At 37.9% G+C, this 19772-nt stretch overlaps 3 protein-coding genes across 5 annotated transcripts in view; 1 reads left to right on the forward strand and 2 right to left on the reverse strand.

The window, feature by feature from the left end:
* Positions 1-192: 192 nt before the first annotated feature.
* Positions 193-15052, forward strand: LOC143470245 (polycystin family receptor for egg jelly-like). Of its 2 annotated transcripts, none has more exons than XM_076968251.1 (27): positions 193-323; positions 3722-3869; positions 4922-5088; positions 5182-6783; positions 6875-7015; positions 7088-7274; positions 7360-7562; positions 7641-7829; positions 8069-8352; positions 8437-8556; positions 8652-8801; positions 8872-9004; positions 9106-9182; positions 9251-9644; positions 9766-9962; positions 10084-10239; positions 10302-10430; positions 10488-10643; positions 10719-10843; positions 10910-11086; positions 11151-11350; positions 11451-12345; positions 12404-12598; positions 12670-12809; positions 12880-14170; positions 14463-14544; positions 14619-15052. In XM_076968251.1, exons 1-25 carry the CDS (start codon positions 272-274, stop codon positions 13044-13046), a joined length of 6384 nt encoding a protein of 2127 aa, XP_076824366.1. In that variant the 5' UTR covers positions 193-271; the 3' UTR covers positions 13047-14170; positions 14463-14544; positions 14619-15052. The 2 variants fall into 2 exon arrangements, with proteins under 2 accessions (XP_076824366.1, XP_076824367.1); XM_076968252.1 differs by lacking the exon at positions 193-323 and adding an exon at positions 934-1084.
* Positions 2534-3714, reverse strand: LOC143470637 (fibroleukin-like). The gene is made up of 2 exons (XM_076968891.1): positions 3336-3714; positions 2534-3237 (listed from the first exon to the last, which is right to left on the reverse strand). The coding sequence occupies exons 1-2, from the start codon at positions 3613-3615 to the stop codon at positions 2534-2536; spliced, it is 984 nt and encodes a 327-aa protein (XP_076825006.1). The 5' UTR covers positions 3616-3714.
* Positions 12849-19772, reverse strand: part of LOC143470251 (uncharacterized) — an 80445-nt gene continuing 73521 nt past the window's right edge. The window contains exons 14-19 of one of the 2 annotated variants that reach the window (XM_076968272.1): positions 16650-16838; positions 15768-16572; positions 14737-15022; positions 14450-14622; positions 13945-14142; positions 12849-13412 (exon numbers count right to left, since the gene is read on the reverse strand). In XM_076968272.1, coding sequence (XP_076824387.1) covers positions 16492-16572; positions 16650-16838 — 270 coding nt within the window. In that variant the 3' untranslated portion in view covers positions 12849-13412; positions 13945-14142; positions 14450-14622; positions 14737-15022; positions 15768-16491. Of the gene's footprint in view, positions 13413-13944; positions 14143-14449; positions 15023-15767; positions 16573-16649; positions 16839-17379; positions 17637-19772 lie in introns of both variants that reach the window. The other variant, XM_076968273.1, reaches the window with a different exon arrangement.

The raw sequence follows: 19772 nt of genomic DNA on the forward strand, positions 1-19772 counted from the left end.
CTGTTCTTCAACTTAAACAAACTAAATCAGGTATAGAATAGCAGAAACCTTTGTTGTTACTGCAATACCTAGAGCCAGCATTGTGATTGTTATCTAACTATGGTAATTATGACGTAACAATGTACTTGTGAAAGCCCGTTAGTTTGGTTTTAAATGCGTAATAATTGGTCATACCAAAAGTGGTAAGCTTTGCTGTGCACGCAGTTTTGCAGTTGTTTTACATAAGCAAGCTATAAGAAGTATCCTTCACCAAGAAGAGAATATCTGAATCATGATGATTTTCAAAGTTGCTTTGGTCATCACTTTCGTGCTGGTGTGCGCAGGTATTGTTGGATAATTAATTATACCGTAGCTTTGGGTTAGGCAATTTAGTTTTATGCAGTGGAGTAGCCTTTAACTGTAAAATTGTGAGTATTTGTTTGCACATAAACGAAGGGTGCTTCCCCATATTGTGATCTGATATTCCCCAAATTGATATAATAGACAACAAATACCAAACAAAGTTGTCAGATTGGACATTTTTTATTTGCTTTTGTAGTTTAGTCCCTCGAAAATCAGCTTTAGACCTCCCTTTCGAAAAACGTTTTCCCTAAACTGAGTACATGTATATCATTTTGGCTAACACTCAAAAGTGTTTCATTTCTAAGCGAGCTGTTATTTGTTATGGTTTAACTGCTTGTTAAAAATTTTATTGTGCACAGTTGGAACCGGTTTTATTCCAAAATGTAAGTCTTTGTAGTATAAACGACGTTTATATTACAAAGTTTTGATGGAGTTATTCAGATCCACTCAAACAGATATAGCATAATCCTTGCTAGTACTGTGATACTTGAAACCAACGTTTTGATCGTTTTTTAACAATGTTCGTCGTGACGTAACAATGTACTTGTGAAAGCCCGTTAGTTAGGTTTTAAATGTGTAATAATTGGTCATACCAAAAGTGGTAAGCTTTGCTGTGCACGCAATTTGACAGTTGTTTTACATAAGCAAGCTATAAAAAGTATCTTTCACCAAGAAGAGAATATCTGAATCTTGATGATTTTCAAAGTTGCTTTGGTCATCACTTTTGTGCTGGTGTGCGCAGGTATTGTTGGATAATTATACCGTAGCTTTGGGTTAGGCAGTTTCGTTTTATGCAGTGGAGTAGCCTTTAACTGTAAATTGTGAGTATTTGTTTGCACATAAATAGGCTTACCATACGTCCGGTTTTAGCCGGGACAGTCCCCCTTTTTAACGTCTTGTCCCGGCGTTCCGATCGGTCGGCCAAACGTCCCGGTTTGGCATTCAGTCAGCCAGCATAAGCATACCGCATAGAAGCCATACACGAACATTAGCATGTTCTTATTATTGTTTTTGCTGTGTAGCGTACCGGTTCTTCTTGAAGAAGAATTCGTGATCTTGTTTGTTATTTATTTCATTGTATTCGATAAAAATGTTATTGTGACGTCATATGTCAAAAGCGTCCCGCTTTGAAGCCACAAAATTATGGTAAGTATACACATAAACGAAGGTAGTTCCCCATATTGTCGTCTGACGACAATTGATATAATAGACAACAAATGCCAAACAAAGTTGTCAGATTGGCCGTTTTTTAATTACCTTAGTCCCTCGAAAATGAGCTTTGAGCCACTTTTTCTAGAAAAATTTCTCCTAATCCGACTACATCGTTTTGGCTGACACTCAAAAGTATTTAATTTCTAAGCGAGATATTGTTTGTTATGGCTCAACTGCTTGTTATAAAAGTTATTATGCACAGTTGGAACCATTATTTTTAGTATCACCGGTAGTAAGTCAAAGTTGGTAAATCCTGTAACGTGTAACCTATCATTTAGAAAGTAATAGAGGGTCGCCTTATAAAAGGTAGGTAAAAATCTTCCATCCCCTAGCCCTTAACGTTTAGTCGTCTGATGTCTGCCACTGGAAAAGTGGACATGATATGTTTTGTATCACCACAAGTGCTGAAGATCAATGCGCTAAATACGGAAAAGACTTTTCTACATTTCAATAAACGTTGTTTCATATACCGCAACCTACTGCACTGTAACAGGTCACAGGAAACAACACTATAACAGGAAACTGGTCTTCGCGTATCTTTAACAATGGAGAGTAAAAAACGTTGTGTTATGGTTGCAAACATCAAATTGTGTTATTGTTTACGTCTAAACTCCCATTCTGTTGTTTCGGTTCACATCTGTCGCAGTTGGTCAGCAAAGACCGTCAGGCTGCGTAATGCTGCTCGCACTTGCACATTGGGCTATGCCCCTTCATAAACACATTTTTCGCAGCCATTATGTCTATTGTAATTTCCAAAACAGCTTGAAATTTTAACGGTAAAATCGCTTTGAGTATAGAGTTGTTGTGGTTTTATTTTCTTATACAAATAATAGAACATATTTCTGTGGCATAACTTTAATGTAGTGATGCGGACCGGACACATGCCAGACCACAATGGTAAAAGTATGTTTTGAAAGCTAACAAATGCTGAAAAGAATGACACTGACTGACAATGTATTGGTATGACAAGTTTATTTGGTTACGGTTTGCTGTGATACAAATTCATAGACACAAAACGCAATGCGGTTTTATTCTCATTCACTTTTCGCCAATTTCCCCAATAAATGTTGCCCCAAGTCATTGGTTGCCTATACTTGGGATAAGGACCGTTTAGATTCGATTTTCCACAATAAAAGTCATCAAACCACCAACCCGATTTGTAGTCCCTGGCACAATGGAGGCTTTCGCTTTCGTCATTATCGACATCCGGTGTGCTGAACCGGCTACCTTTTACAGGCGTCCAATAGTTAAAAATGCTGAATCTCGGGAAATCCTTCACAATTAGCTTGTATTTGAATGATTTTGGTGAGTACCAAAATGTTGGAAATTGAACAAACTGCTTAATACCATCCCAGTCTTCAAGGTCAACTCCAAGTTCGGGATATTTTATAAAAATCCTTCGTTCTACTGCATTTACTGTTGTGGTCTGTCTCGACAAACGATAAATATTTTCCAATCCTAGCCAATATTCACTCCGGGAATTCCCAAATCCTATGACGTAATCCTTCCAACCCCTATTAAAGTTGACCTCCCCGTTTAATCTTCTTTGTATTGTTGTCCAGCCCTTCTTAGTTGAAACGAGCTCCATATCACAGTAGACATAGATAAACTGGAATCCTTCCTTGAGCCATATCGGGTAGATACCACTTGATGTTGAACCACTTGCGTAGATGCTCGTGCATTCTGAAGACAAAATATGTCACGATGCTAGAGCGGTTGAACCCACTATATTTTACCTGAGCTATACTTTACAATCGCTTTGGTCTTATAAACATTTTTACCTTTGTGATAATCGATGAAAGAATGAAATTGTTTCACGTTTTCAGCGAAATCGACGTGAGTTTTATAACTCTGCCGCTTAAACTTGCAGCTTTGAAGATTATAAAAGTTCATGTTGGTTGAACTTTGTTTTTCTAAACTTTTACTCAGTTTCTTAACTCTTTGTAAAAGGCTGCTGACTTGATCTGTCACTGCTTGACAATGCCACCATTGTAATGTCAACAATAGCAAACAACAACAAAGAAAGGTGTTTTGCTGCCAGTGTCTTTTTTGGGAAAACATAATTTATCGTTTTCAACTTGGATATTGCTGCTACTACCACTATAGTTTTTAACATATGGTAGCTTGATTATATCCGTTAAATTCTAACGCTATCTTGCTATTTCAGAATGCAAGATAATCTTGCGAAACGCGACTGGCAGAGTTGATTTTCCAACCGCAGGGCAATGTGCCAACGCAGCTGGTTCTATGTCGTGGGAAATTCCACTTAACAACATGGAACAGGCATATGTCCAATTTCATGAAGTTGTTGTAAGGTGAAGTGTTCATTTTTTGCTATATAGCCAGAAAAGAGATGTCGTTTTTACAGCCAGAATTTTTTAATATTTATTTATATTTCCTTAGCCGGGACACAGAACTTTTTGTGATATTGTGATTTGCTTGCAACATACCATTTTTAGCAAAGAATCTATGAACGCCACACCCACAGGCCTACCATGACATATAGAATAACATATTTATAAAGAATGGTTTTCTAACAGAATTGGGTTGGCTGTTTCTTGCTGTTAACTAATTTTAATCAAGATGTAAGACTAGGGTGCAAAACAGTTAAGCTCAGAACTTGACCGACTTTCGTACTGTTATGCCATCTATGCCTGCGTGTTCTCTTCCTGGCACAAACATACAACCGTGCTTATCAATTAATAGCGATCAGCGCAAGCAAAGTGCTTGGGTGAAATTAGATTTTTGTGGAATAGAAAAAAGTTCCATACAAACCACACAAGCATTTCTACCGTCAAATATTGTCATTGCTGCGAGTGTTTTTTTTTACAATTTGTGAGGAAAACGATAAAGCAATTGTGGAATCCACTTACGCTAAATGTTAAAGTACGAAACATATATAGGCTACGTATTAGGTTAGTATTCATTAAAAGTGCGATTGGACTTTTCCTGCTGCCTAGATTGCAAGATTCTTTTTCCATGAAAACGGCCCGACATTTGGAGCGATTCTGCTCAGTTTATGATCCTAATCACTTATGAAAGCCTGAGTGTGTCGATCATTACTAAAAAATCAAACCAAAGTAACAGCAATGAAATCAAAACTGTATACCAAAACATTTGTGACAAGAATTCTTGCCACGAGCGGTCTCTAAACTGGACAAAATGTGAAAGTAGATTTAACATTTACAATTGAAAAACTAAAATTTTAAAACTAAAAATTATTAATGTAGCTTATAAATTTTTCTTTGTTTTGGTATTTTCTTTTCAAAAAAATTGTTTGATTTTATGAGAGGAAAATAAGCTATACATCATGGATCATGAGTGATGACGTGTTAGTCGTCTAAAAATCATTATTTTTGTAACACAGCTGTTCAGAAGAAAACCTGCTAATATCCAGAGGTAGATTTTCTGATGAATATTGTGGTCCTAATAAACCTGGAATTATTATATTCAAAGAAAATGGCGTAATTTCTCTGCAAACATTGACGAAAAAGTGCAACGGGGCAAGAATTTCCTTCGTTTATTCTCGCATTGGTAAATTAACAACGAAGAGTTAAAAACAAAAAACACACTAAGTTTATGGTTATTTTACTAACAATTTGATATTTTACTTCACAATTATTACAGGATTCAGCTTAGAAACTGCCGCTACGCACGTTGCAACAAACGAAAAAGTCAAATTTGTGGCAAAGTTAACCGGCGCAAGCAGCTTGAACCTTGAATGCAGGATATCGTTCGGTTCCAGCGATGAAACAAATCTTTCAACTACAATTTTGACAGTTGAACGTTCATTTGAATATCCTGGAAAATACAAGGTTGGTGCCACGTGTGTCATTATCGGAACCAACGAAGATTTCAATGCTGAATTTCTCTATCTTTACGTGGAATCTGCTCTATCAGCTGAAAAATTAAGAATGTTCCATAAGCAATGGAGCAGCACATATCCAAATCCTGATGAGTTTGTATTTTATCACAAATACTACTTCCCCGTCTCATACACATTTATGGTGGATGACGTCATCATTTCGCCTTACCAGACCCAGGCAACTTTTAACAAAACAAAGTTTTTATTGAATGGAACCGAAAAAGTAAAATTTGAACTCAACACAAAGACGCAAAAATTGGTTGGACCCGGGATACACAACGTCACATTATTGTTGCAAAACAACGTTTCTTCTGTGACGTATGCCACACCAATCACTTTTGACGAAGAAATCAAAAGCTTTAATATAATGACGAAACAATACGTCGGTCTTAGACCCAATTATTTCGTCATAAGCGCGACGGTTAGTCAAGGTGCGCCGGTTGATCTTACAGTCGAGATCAAATCGACCCGAACCAACCTGCCAGTTTGGAAAACTTCAAAATTCTGCCCAAGCGATTGCCACTTGATGGCGATAGAGGCAACCGTATCTCAACCAGGAATTTATGAAGTTGTGGCAACGGCCAAAAACAATATCTCTTCATTGACGTCATCAAGATCTTTTGAAGCTCTACCTCAGATCTATGACGTGTATATTACGTCGCGAAGGTTGGACTTTAGCGATTACTACAGAGACGTCTACGTATTCGTCAGAGGTGACTTGGGGGACTTCGTAATGAATCTGACGATCGAGGATAGCTCACAGATCGTCAATTTAAAGATTTCAAAGTCTGAATACGAGCACAAAGATTTGCCGAATTTACCATTCGACGTCAAACCTTACAAGCTCGTCAAACAGAGAAGCCTTTTCTTCGAGGCTGGGAGTAAGCCAGTCACCGTGGTTATCGCAAATACGAAACAATCATTTCGTTTCGTAGGATCCGTTCCAATGTCTTTCATGTATTCATGCTTGCATAGCGTGAGAATTCGCGACGGGAAAGTTGGCGGTGGACTCGACGAACCTTTAAAATTCGTTGAAGAGTTCGTCTTAAATGCAGACCTTATATTCAACTGCGTTAGGAACGCGTTCTTCCTCGATTACAAGTGGAGAGTGTATCGGGTGACGTCAAAGATAGACATCCCAAAAACCGGCGATGAAGTTCAACTTCAGACGAACTCAGTTCAACCAGAACTTGTGATAAAACCCGATGCATTGTTGCCGGGTTTATACGTCATAAATATCGCTGTCAACCTCACTAGTTACCACACATTCAGCGTAATAACAAAAGTCAATGGTTATGCGTTGATAGAAATTCCTACAAGAAAATTGAATTTTATTATCAAGGGAGGAGATGTGGTTCAGGCTGGTGAGTCGATAATATTAGATTTCTATGATTAAAGTTTGCGGTTTCCCGTAACAAGAAATATAATCTTGAAATGTTCAACCTTTTTACACAGGAACGAACACAACCGTTTTGAGATTTGAGGCTTCCATTGATTTCAACAAATATGACAGAAATATCAATCGCGATTGGTTTTGTGCCGTCACAGAGAAAGATCTCCCGATGAAAGCGGAAATAGGAAAAATACAAAGAAAAGGTTTAAAAATAATTCCTCAATTTCGACTTTTCTGATTGAAAAATAAATTTTTATTTTTCACGTCTAATTAAGGTTCTTGCTTTGATTGGCACACCCTCTGGGTTACTGGCGATGACGTAATGGAAATTTCCATGAGCAAACTGATACGAAGCGAAAATTATTACGTTAGGTTGATTGTATCCGGCGAGCATTATGACGCAGCGTTTGCTGATCAAAAAGTTATATTTACATCAAAACCAGTCCCGGTCGTTAGTTTGAGGCAAGTTTTAAAATACTTAAAACATTTATCCAGTTCATTTAACTCTAAATTGGGCTTAAACTTAACATTTCTCTTTTAACTTTAGATGTTGGTCAAACTGCGGGAAGTTATTTTCTCCTCACCTGCCAATCATTCTGCAAATAGTGTGTGACAATTGCTCACGTCATAGTTGGGTATTGTCGCTGAAATCCGGACGACAATTGCATTTGTGCCAGAACCGGCGGTTTTGTAAACTCGGTAGATCACTTCTCAACGTAATAGATACGTCATCAAACGTCACAGGAACAGGTAAATATAATTTGTCCGAACTTATAGGTATGTCTACCTTTGACCAACATCATATAAAATTTTTAACTTGACATTCAGGTTACAATATCGACGGGGAAAAAGCTTCGGTAACCCTGTTCCTTACCCCACCATCATCACCTAGTGGCGTTGGTTGCCGGGCGACACCCGAAATTGGAACTGCCGAAGTCACAAAGTTTAATATGACGTGTACTAGTTTCGGAAAAGATCAAGCGTCACTCAAATACAGCTTCTTTGTGAAAGAAAGAGGTAGAGTCGCATGCTGTGGCATGTAAAGAAATGTCTTAGTTGGTTTCCAGAGCGTGGTGTCACAAATTTTATCCTCAAACTGAGAAAGGTTTTAGCTCAACTTAAACCCGGCGATGATTCCTTATCGCTCGAGCCCTGGTCACTGCTCTGTTGCAGCGCATTTTACATTGATTGCAATTATGTCGTATTTGCAGGAGCGATTTGGTTATGTTTAAGTCTAAAATAAAAAATATTTTTAGATCAAAAATTTCTTTTACAACATGGCTACGACTCAAGTGTTAATGACATCGTTCTGACATCTGAGCAGTTGCCTAGTTTCGTCACGATTGTGGTGCAAATATGCGGCTCTCGACTATCTTGCTATGAGAGGAATTTCTCAGTTTTTTTAACGGAAAACCATCAGGCCGGTAATAAGTTAAAAGCGGGATTTTTCAACGCTTTTTGGAGCAATGATTTGCAGAAGATCGCGAAATGTACGCTGCCAGTGCCAATATCGCCAACAAAAATTCTCACCGAATCAGAGGTCGGTTTATAACGTAATAATATGTAGGTTATTAATCAACCGGCGATCTTATCGGAATACTCCTTCACTTTTTTCATTTAACAGAAACGTAAAATATTTGAAGAAGTCGGGAAATACCCGCTTGTCACCCTTGACTCAGTGAAACAAGTCGCTGACGTCTTAAGTCACCTGACCAAAGATTTTGATGTCACGTCCTTGAAATTGGTGAATTCTACGATTTAAAAATTTATCAGAGAAATAAAAAATTGCTTAAAGCATAACAATAGATGATGCGTTTGTTTGTTTTTTATATTTTTTAGCAAAAAGTGGTGAGAATAATGGATCGAACAGAAGGCTTTGCTTTGAAATTGAAACGCGAGGGGGATGATGACATCATAAGGTCAATTGCGGCTTCAAGCTTGACTGTGACGTCAAATTTGATTGAAGCTTCTAAAGAAACTAGTTTTAAGGTAACAAAGCGAATTAATTTTGCTGACGTCACAAATCAGTAATCTAAACAATAAATAATTATTATAAAAGATTAAAGAAACATCAAGAATGACTAGGCTTGGAAGGGCGCTTATGACGTCATTGGTACCTGGGGAAGAAGCGGTTACGTTTGAAACAAAGTTTATCAAAGGAAGATTCCTCAAACTAAACAATGATGTCATCAGTAAGTGACCAAGTCCATGTTCAACTCGTACACGTTTTAAGCTCGAGTGCTGCGACGTGTTTCTACTTCCACGAGTTCATTCAAAAACTTTTTTCTCTCAGATCCTCTCGGTGGTAACTCTTCCCTAGTTCGGCTTCCAAACATACAGGCACTAAGCGATGAAGTGATCAATGTAGAGGTATGAATTCTAATTTGCTTTATTTTGCGCGATATACCGCGATAACAAAATGATATCATGATTTCTAGATCTTCACCTACAACACTTCGTTCGTCGACTTTAGCACGAACAAACATAAAGTCGATCTCGTGACCTCTGTTACCTTGGCAACGGGATGGGAAAACCAGATTCCTATCAGTTACGAAGAAGCTGAAAACCAAACTGTCGGCTTCGATTTACCAACACAGCCTAGCAAAGAAAATATCGTAACGAGGGTCCAAAGCAATTGTGACGTCACACATTGTCACAGTAAAGCGACAGGTTCAGCTTTGTTGGATTTGGCAACACAAAGGCGACGCACAAGTCATTCTATCATCAGAATTCATGTTGAAAACATGGACCTGAAAATACAAAATTGCAAATTAAGCTTGGAAACCACCAACAACAGCCCTTTCAAATTAAACAAAACGTTTCACGAGAAAGGTTTGTTTGAGTGAAATATTGCAGTGAGGCAATTTTTATGTTTGTAGAGGTCAGTGCTTTCGTAAAATTATTACATTTTTTACTTTTCATCAAGTTCCTTTTGAAAAAAAATTATTTCCAGAATCATCATACTCCTGGTTGGTTCCTGTGAAGTCACTTCCGGTTGCGGAAAACGAATTTAACTTGACCATCCAAGTTGACCTCGGAGAAGGTTATTACCGCAAAGGAAGTTTGATTGACTTGACGTATTCGTCCTTTATGCTCGAGTGTTTGCATTGGGACGTCGATGCCAAAGACTGGAGCGAGAGCTCTTGCAAGGTGAGATATTTGATGTCAATGTTGCTCTAAATACGGTTTTTTCAGCAAATGTCAAATCAAGTTTACTCATAGTGTCCGTTATTTCCAAACAAACTAAAGAAAGTGATCTCATAATGATCAGGTCCATCAAAACATTGAAACCGGGCTGGTGGATTGCGAATGTGACTTAACTCAAGACACAAACGACAACAAGAGAAGGAAAAGAGAGAAAAAAATTGTTCCCACTCTCTACGCCTCCACTCTTGTTGTTCTTCCCAACAAGATCGATCAGAGCCAAGTAAGAAAGTTTACGACGCATCTGAAGTTATCACTTTTAATAAATTGTCGAATCGTGTTTAGCTTTCCTGGAATCTCTGGGAGCATTTTCAAGATAATCCAGTGATCATCAGCTTTTTATTTGTCCTGTACTCCATCTACGCTCTTCTCCTTGTATGGGCGAGATATAAAGACAAAGATGCAGAGAAAAAGGTAAAAAATTATCAAAATTGTTTAACTTTATATAATTTAATCATAACAACTTTGAAGGGACTCTTCATTGAAGTTGACGACAACTCACCGGACGACCAGCACCGGTATTACGTCACAATTTACACGGGTAGTCGTCTACACGCCGGCACTACCGCGGCTGTCTGCATAAGACTGCTGGGCAAAAGGAAAACTAGTAACGCTCACGTCATACAAGTAAATGATGACGTCTGCCATCGTGTGTCAATGTTGTTTGTTTTGACGTCATATAATCTTTGACTATTTGTTTAGCGCGAAAACAGAAACATTTTAACCACGGGAAGCGTCCAGTCCTTCCTCGTTACGACACCACAAAGTTTGGGTGACGTCAGAGCAGTAAAAATGTGGCGCAATGACGGAGGAAGCAGCCCTAAGTGGTATGAATTAGTGACAAGATATCAGGAGTTGTATGAATTATTGATTTATTGCGAGCTATACTTCAGGTACCTTGAGCGGATGGTGGTGAGGGATTTGGAAACCAGCGAGTGTTGGTTTTTTATGTGCGGCAAATGGTTTAGCGAGGTCGACGTGGAATATACATTCCCGGTCGCAACGATCGACCAGCTACAAATTTCCACAAATTTGTTCCTGATAAAACTCGAAAACCATTTTAAAGACAGGTTTGTTGGTAAAAGATTCCACCACGCTGTGCCGGTTAATTATCTCATAATTTATCATTTTCAGACACGTCTGGTATTCCGTTTTTGGCATGAGGCCATGGCAACATGACGTTATGACTCGGGTGGAGAGAGTTTCAACTTGCTCTCTCTTTATATTTATGGTGATGTTAACATCTATGATGTTTCATGGTCACAGTTACGCACTAAACGGGAATGTGTTAACAGTTGGTCACTACTACTTTAAGTGGTCCCACATTGTTGTCGGTAAGTTCAGTCAAAAGTGAGCAAAAGCCGAAACGTGGTTTATGTGGTTGTGATGATTAGGTTGGTAAACTCTTACTAACTTTCTACTTCTATCAAAAAGGTATTGAAAGCGCTTTAATGTGCTTTCCTGGACCCTACTTCATTAGCCTGATGTTTCGTCACGCCAAACGACGGAAAATGAACAAAGATTCAAATCCTGACAATAATCCGCAATCCACACAAACCACCAGAGGGCAGCAAGAACCAACCACATCACTTGCACGTAGCTATGACGTCACAAACACGAGAAAAAGTCCAGAAAAGAAAAGCATAAAAGTTGACCAAAACAGAAAAAAGAATGGTCAACATATTTCTGACGATAAAGATCGTCCATCGACCTCAAAAGACATCTCAAGTCTCGTCCATAGGCAACGGCAAACTTTCCCAGGAAAAGTTAAAATTGAAAACGAAACAAAACAACAAAACAATCGCCGAAACTTGAGAGATTCGACGATGAACAAAAACTTCACCACGTCACGCGGGGAAAGAGAAGTGGCCACAACGTCATACCCAGTAAAACTTATGACGTCCTCAAAAATGAAGAAACACATCCCGTCGCGCGTTGAACGAAATGGGGCCGGGACGTCATCACAAGTAAAACCTGTGACGTCGACAAAAGTGAAAAAAAACATCCCGTCGCGCGTCGATCGAGATGGGGCCAATAAGTCATCGCCAGCAAAACATGTGACGTCATCAAAAATAATAAAGCACATGCCGTCACGCGTCGAACGAAAAGTGACCACTAACTCATCACGAGTAAAACCTGTGACATCATCAAAAGTGAAAAAACACATCCCGTCGCGCGTTGAACGAAAAGTGACCACAACGGCATCACCTGTAAAACCTATGATGTCAAAAGTGAAAAAGCACAAACCATTGCAGGTTAAACGTGATGTGGCTAAAACGTCATCACCAGCAAAAAAGATGACATCATCAGAAATGAGACCATCAGCAAGGTAATGAATATGGTTGTTGAAGTAACTTTGTTTGTGAAGTAAAATTTTTCATATACAGGCCGCCATTGACTGCTACGGAAGCACAGCAAGAATTGACAATCGCCGAAATTGATCCCAACACTCTGGATCCACTCGCTATTGTTCATTTTTCTATCTACGTGGCCTGGTTTTATATCTTTGCAGTTATGGTCACGTCGACGGTGATTTGCGTCATGTACGGAATGACGTATGGGCTAGAAACCTGCAGGGATTGGTGAGCAATTGTTACCAAATAATAAACATTTAAGATTTCGTCACATGCGTTAAAACTCGACAATATTTCAGGTTGGTTTCTTTCGTGAGCGCTTTCATTGAAACAGTCATAATACTGGAATCTTTGAAAGTGGTCTTGATCGCTTATTTCTCAGTGATAAACAATCCGATACACGATCTTCGCGATTGGATTCCTCCTTTGCCACCATCAGGTTATTGGCAAAACTATGATTTATTGATCGCTTTGAACACATTTTTGATCATTTTTATTTCTTGATGAAGTGAGGCCCCGGTCTTACGTTAATCGTGGCGCAGCAGCGAAGAAACAGAAGAAAGAAAAACTGACCAATCCGATTTATCGGGCCCCAACGCGGGAAAGAACCAACCGCAAGAGAAATACGCAGGAGGACATAGAAATGCAAATCATCAAAAAACGTGTTTCTCCATGAGGCTGACTTGGAAGTGTTTGCTGAGTCACAATGCCTTTTACAGTAGACTGTGTAGTTTACTATTTTTAAGCGAAGAAATATCTTATTGCAATGGTATAGTATGGTATGGTATCGTTTCCAATTGTACATCCATAGATTAAGGATATTCTTTGCACGACCTACAATCGGCGATGGTTCCTCGTTGTCGGTTGTCGAGTTATCGTTTTGTTGCAACATTTTCCTTTTCATTTGATTTTACACAACTTGAAATTGTTCACGAGGGCCAGTGAATACAAGCAAGTGTCGTTAAAGCCTTGCCGAAGGTCATTACAACGGTAGAGCCGCTGGGTGTCGCATCATTGCGAGTCTGGTGCTCTAACCGCTCTTCTATAAAATCAAAATTAGGCGTCAATCAAACGACATATGCTTTAACTATAGCTATCAATCATAGTTAGTTTGTTGCTACTTGGCAAGCATAGTTACATACTAACTATTATTTTAGGGGTGTACAATACAGAATGCTTTACTATTCTAGAAAAATCAAGAATAGTTTATTGCGAACCGAAAATTTCGAATCTTGTTCTGCAATAATGTCGAGTTCACCAAATTGAAGCCCATGCAGTGCTTTTTTCGCCTTTACAATAAGACCTATAATGTAATTATCGGTTAAAGTTTTATGACACTTTTCAAATAAGTTTTGATGCGGTTTAATTTATGGCGACGCTAATTGCTGCGCTACACATTTTGCAACGTCAAGTCAATGTCTAATGGAGTCTGCGCATGCAAAGAAATATTTAATGAAAGCTGATATTTATGAATCGACAACAAAAGTGAATTCGATCGCAATGAAACTTGGCTTTTGAGCATTCGTTCTTCAAAATTGTACACCCCTAAACCTAAACCATGTATCTACTCTTACTAAATTGGCTTCAGTTGAATTCTCAGAAAAGTTTCCAAAACTTCGCACAAGAGGTGGACAGCATGTGAAAATGACCAGTCTGCAAAGATCTGAATTCTGTCTGATGGTTGAAGTCAGCAGATTGTGGTTGCAGTGGAATCGGAGACAGAATTCCAATCTTCTGATGCTGGAGCACACTCAAGAACCAACTTTGGCCATCTTTCGACAACAAATCAAGTGCATGCAAGTTAGTAGTGATAATGTAATTGTATTAGCTGTGTTTTTAAACGATTTCATGGAAACAGTTTGTCTGTACAAACCATTTCTCCATGTACTGCTAAATCATAATAATACATTAAGTAAAGCAATGGCCTAAGCATCCAGTATGTGCATAATTGCTTTGCCTGACAAGCACTTGGAGATTGATTGTTTTGATCACATTGTTATGATGACAACCTTACATAACTGAAATTACAACTAAATTTTATAAAATAATTTTAATGCTGTTACTACTGGTGGCTTTTACCATATTTTTCCAGATTGATGTCTTTGCACCATTTCCAGATCCGGTTATTTGATTAAAAAACGACTCATCAACATCTTTCGATTTATCGAACCCAGGTAAAAGAGTATTTCTCAATGCACCACCATCTATTGGACTGCAATGACATCATGTTCTGTACATGACTGTTAAGGTACCTAACAAAGATTCCATGATGCAGTGAGCAGCAATGACGTCTATCCAGAGACCAACATCGGTGTGCAATTGTGCTGCACATTACTGGGCTCGACATCAATGCTCAGTATAGTTACCATGGCCACGAGAAACCGGGCTTCTGCCTGGGATGGGGATTCTTTTACGGTGGGTTTTCTTTTCCCATCCACTGATGTACAGCGTTGAATCTACGGTCAACGTCAACAGTCTCTTGCATGAATACATCACCTACTTCTGTTTTTCTGGTTTAGTGGCCGTGCTAGTTGTCATCATCAAGTGATGCCATCATTATACTTGCACATATTTTAAGCTTTTTAAAGCTTGTCCTTTTTTCCTTGTTCTTGGGCATGTTGCAACTAGTACTTCTTTTCGTCCCCACCACGCCTATGACGAAAAATAAAATGACTGATTGGTCGTTCAGTTGTGATACAAAAATGTTGTTATACAAAAACACAAATTCCACCTGAGTTGCGGCCCGGTTTAAAATGCTTGTATGACACACCGCAGTTAGTGATCTCTGGCGTGGCAATAAGGTGAAAATATTGTTTGGCCATTGGTGTAAATAACATCTTTAGCTTTTAGGCATGACAAGTGTTTTATTGAGTCGCTCAATATAGGTTTGTTAAAAATGATGCCAATTGCAGCAGGCTTTATGTGTACGTCTAAGTTTTGTTTAACGAAAAACTGTTTTGGGTGATGGAAAACACACAAAAAGGAAAAAGTGTTAAGCCTACTCACAATTGTAAAGAATCTGTAAGATGACACGTTTTTTACTTAATCCTAGACAAGTGGTCAAACACGCAGTTGTAACCGGTATTCAATGCACGACTAAGTTCTACGAGTGACTGTTCTCTAAATTTCCCATCATCAATATAATGCAGTCCTCCTGTTCCAGGCAGTTGTACATTGTGTAGGTGTAGGTCCTTTGTGACCTCCAACGTGAATTTACAAACTTACAGTCAATTTACCATTTTCTAGTCACAATGACATAGTCTCATGCCACACTACATTCATTTAAAAATATCTATGACTTGGAAAATAAGTCACTGATCAATAGAAATAAATCAAACACTGTAATCGCATGCATTTATAGCAATACCAAACCAGAAGTAGAAAGTTAATTACAAACCTCGCCAAAAGCGCTATAATGAGTAAGAGCAATAAACTCTTAGTCTGGTTCATCTGTGGCCGTCTCTGCCCATTGACAATGATGCTCTCGGCGCATTCTCCAGCGAATACTCTTCTATTGTGAAAGCCGACTTGGACGACGGCTCACAGAGCTTTCTCGACCGCTGTCAGAACCAAGAGCTACTCAAGTCTGAGAGCACGAAAAACTCTTCTTGACTTATCATGAGGTCGCGTGTCTTTCTCGGCAGCATTTTCGCAGGTATTAGTCGGCCAACACGTGGGAGAATAGAATTGTATTCAACCGGCAACGAACTTAACAAATGAACGACTGAATAAATTGACAAACGGTGAACAGAATATAAAGCAAAGTAATCAACTTTAATTAACTAAGGAATGTAAAAAATTCGGTAAAACAAAGAAATTATAACTTCCATGAAGTGGCAGTGAAATGGAACCAACCGCCTATTTCAACTGATCGCCAGTGATAGTAACTATGCAATACCAATATAATTCACTTTTAAGCACCACTGCAACAGCTCTTCGCGTGGCACATCAGAATAAACGAGAACTGCATTGTCTAAAAATCCCCCGAGTTCGATTCCCGAACAGGTCGCGATTGACAAAATATAATCGCATTCCGTCGCTCTTCGTTATGTGTAGATGAATCGATTTTAAGAACGGTATTTATCGAAGTAAAATCAAATTCTTGCTTGAAGATGACAACGTCACACGTAGATGTCACTTTTCTTTCGCGAGCGGAGTTCGACCAATTTACCATCGCACCAACCAAGACCAACCCTCAACTCCTGTAAATGATAAGTTTGAGATTAAATTCCTCAGCAATGTTCAACTTCACACAAACATAACAAGACATAAATAATACCGAGTCATCCAATTGGTCAAGCACTCGTTGAATTTCAGCGATTTCTGATTGGTTCGCATAGCGCTTCCCATTCAATGCGTCATCATCAGGGAAGCAATTCCGAATATCCAACCAAATCTCGATTTTATTGAAGAAGGATTTTGAAGGTATCTTCGGGATTATGTTGTCACTGATATTAAGAAATCCGATCTAGTGTTAAAATGTTTGTAAAATTAAACTACAGCCTGGTGTTATAACAAAAATTAATATACTAATATTTAACGCATAGAAGTTAACTGGTTACTGTCAACTAATTAATAACTAACTAGCCAGATGATAGCTTAGGCCTATAGCAGCCTACTGGACCAGAACAAATTCTAGGATTTTGAAAAAAAATAGAAGGAATTTTAAGCGACTAACTTAAACCACGATTGAGTATTCGTTGCAGAAATAAAATTTGATATTAAAGTCGCAAAAATATTTTTAGTAAACGAAAACGATACGCTTCAATGCGGAGAGAGAGCAAAATTATGAAAATACGACAATATTTCAAAAATTACAAAATCCAACATTATAAAACGAACATGGACAGATAGCTGAACATTTTTTAGGAAAAGTCACCAAATTTCAAATTTCTACAGCAAACAATGCAACTGTACGCCACGTTTTTCTGTGACTGTGTGCAGGAAAGGCCACACCTAGTCTAAATAGGGTTGAACGAAAAAACAGAAAATAAAATAAATAGACAAACCTTTCCTGGCATTGCTTGAATTGTCTCAAATAATCGACCGACATCTTCTGGTTTAGAAAAGCAATTGATCAGATAAAGCTCATCGATGCGTTTCTCAATTTTAGTGAGAATAAACAGGAACGAGTCAATTTGTGATTCTGTCAACTTGATACTGTATAAATGCAGCCTTTCTGGGAAGAGTTCCGCTGCATTCTTTGTGAGCTGCTCGTCACTGATTTGACGAATTTGCTCATAAACACGCAGCAATTCACCATCGCCTAAACAAAACTAAAACTTAATTCTATTTGAGTTAACCATAGATTTAAATTACCATCACAAACCTATCTGCAGTTACAAGGGAGTATTAACTTGATCGCAGCAACGCTACAGTTGTAATAGCACAGAGCCTAGGCCTAAGGCGAAAATTAAGGAGTTTGATAAGGTGCCCTGTTAATCATGGCTCGCAAAATCATAAGAAAATCAAAATTTTTTAAAGAAAGAATATAAATACAATAGAAAGAAGACCAAATTATGCGTGTTGTTGACTGGTTGAGGTGAACAGTTCGAAATTCGAGCAAGACCAGCAAATATAAAACACGACTGTAACATGAAAATGCATAAAGACAAGCTTGGCAACCAGACCTCAATCAGTGAAAAATCATGACCATGTTTGAATCAGTAAAAAAGATTAAACCATGTAGCAAAAGATTTAAGATGCAAACTCATTACCAGTATATCTAAAATAACATAGTTCACCACATAACATAGAAATCAAACCAAGTACTGTGTATAGTTTTATCAATTAAGTTTAAGTAACACAACTATAAAATGTTACACATTGGTTCATTTAAACATAGAACAACAATTATCTCAGCTGTACAAAACACAATCCATCACTTGGCAAATGATATGTTAGTTATGGAACTATGTATTGCAAAAACAAAATTGAAACCTTGAAACAAGCTACTCAGCCACAAAATTCACATACATTTATACAAAACATGCTAAAAACAGTATTACCTCCATAATGTCCGTACTGATACTTCTCCAATCTGCGAATGATTTCTCTATGCCGGAAATCTTCTGAAAAACACAAAACAAACATATTTACACCAGAGATGATTTTTGATAACGGAATGATTTTTAATTCCTTCAATCTTAAACACAGTAGGTGAATATAATGATCGAAAGGTAGCAACGAAATAAGGTTGCATAGATGACCGATCATAACGAACGGTAGCTTCAGATTATAGATTGACAAACTTATTTAAGAAAGATGTAAGCAATGTATGATAATAAACAATAACAAATCAAATATAAAGATTGACAAACAAGTATGATACCAATTCAAGTATTTTAAAAACAATCAAGTACACCTGAGTACTGGAAAATTAGTACCCGGGCACTTTCGAGTACCACACAAATGGTATTTGAGTCAACTTTACTCTAATTTATACAAACATTTACCGCAAGTGTTGCATATATCAGCATAAATAATACTTTCAATTTCCTTAAAATTTAGGCCCGAAACTAATAACCCTTAGATACATACCAAAGTTTTAAAAAAAGCAGAAAAATACTGATTTTGCTCTAAACTAATCTCAGCAATTTTGCCGTGACCTCACCATGAACCTTCACGCTTCCACCTTTTTTTTAGCGATTAAAAATATTTTCAGTCCGGCGAGTTTTGAAACAAATCGCATAATTTGCATTGTAAAACATGTGTCTAACTGTAACCTATTAATTGCTTATCATGGCTTGTTGTAAATGTAAATTTTATGAAATTTGGTGTTGAAGAGCTTTGTTTTAGTCAGACATGCTACAAATGATTAATATACAAGTATAGTATTAAACACTTTCAAGAATTACTATAGATGCTGACGTCCATTAATTTCATATTCTTCACTTTCAAAGCAAATATCGGTTAAGATACAAAAATAACGGCAAAGTGATTCAAATTATTACACATCGATGACAACTCGGTTCATCTGAGTGAGTCTCCCTATCTTTTCATCAGTCACCAGCCTCATTGACCATTGCTATCAGCATAAAATATTAAGCGTTTATATCAAACCAGTATCACATGGTTCTGACATGCTTAGTATGACGTTAAATTAGTCTCAAAGTAGTCATTTTTATTAACTATACAGAATCATGTGCTAAAAGAGCATAAAAACTTAAAAGTTATTTTAATCCAACCATTTTTATTCACTTTTTTGCGTTCAGAGCGTTACTTGTACAAAAAAGAGCAACGAGCAGATAACTCATAGAAAGAGTGGGCTTGTGGTTCCATTACTAATTTGAAAAGAGCTTTGCTTTCGAGATTGCTCTTACAGAAAAGCTCTCTCAATTTTGAGTGCGAGCATGCCAAGCTCTGACTAATGGGTGTTACTTGCTATAGCAAATATACAGTG

Source organism: Clavelina lepadiformis, chromosome 9, assembly GCF_947623445.1.
Source record: "Clavelina lepadiformis chromosome 9, kaClaLepa1.1, whole genome shotgun sequence".
Taxonomy (NCBI): domain Eukaryota; kingdom Metazoa; phylum Chordata; class Ascidiacea; order Aplousobranchia; family Clavelinidae; genus Clavelina; species Clavelina lepadiformis.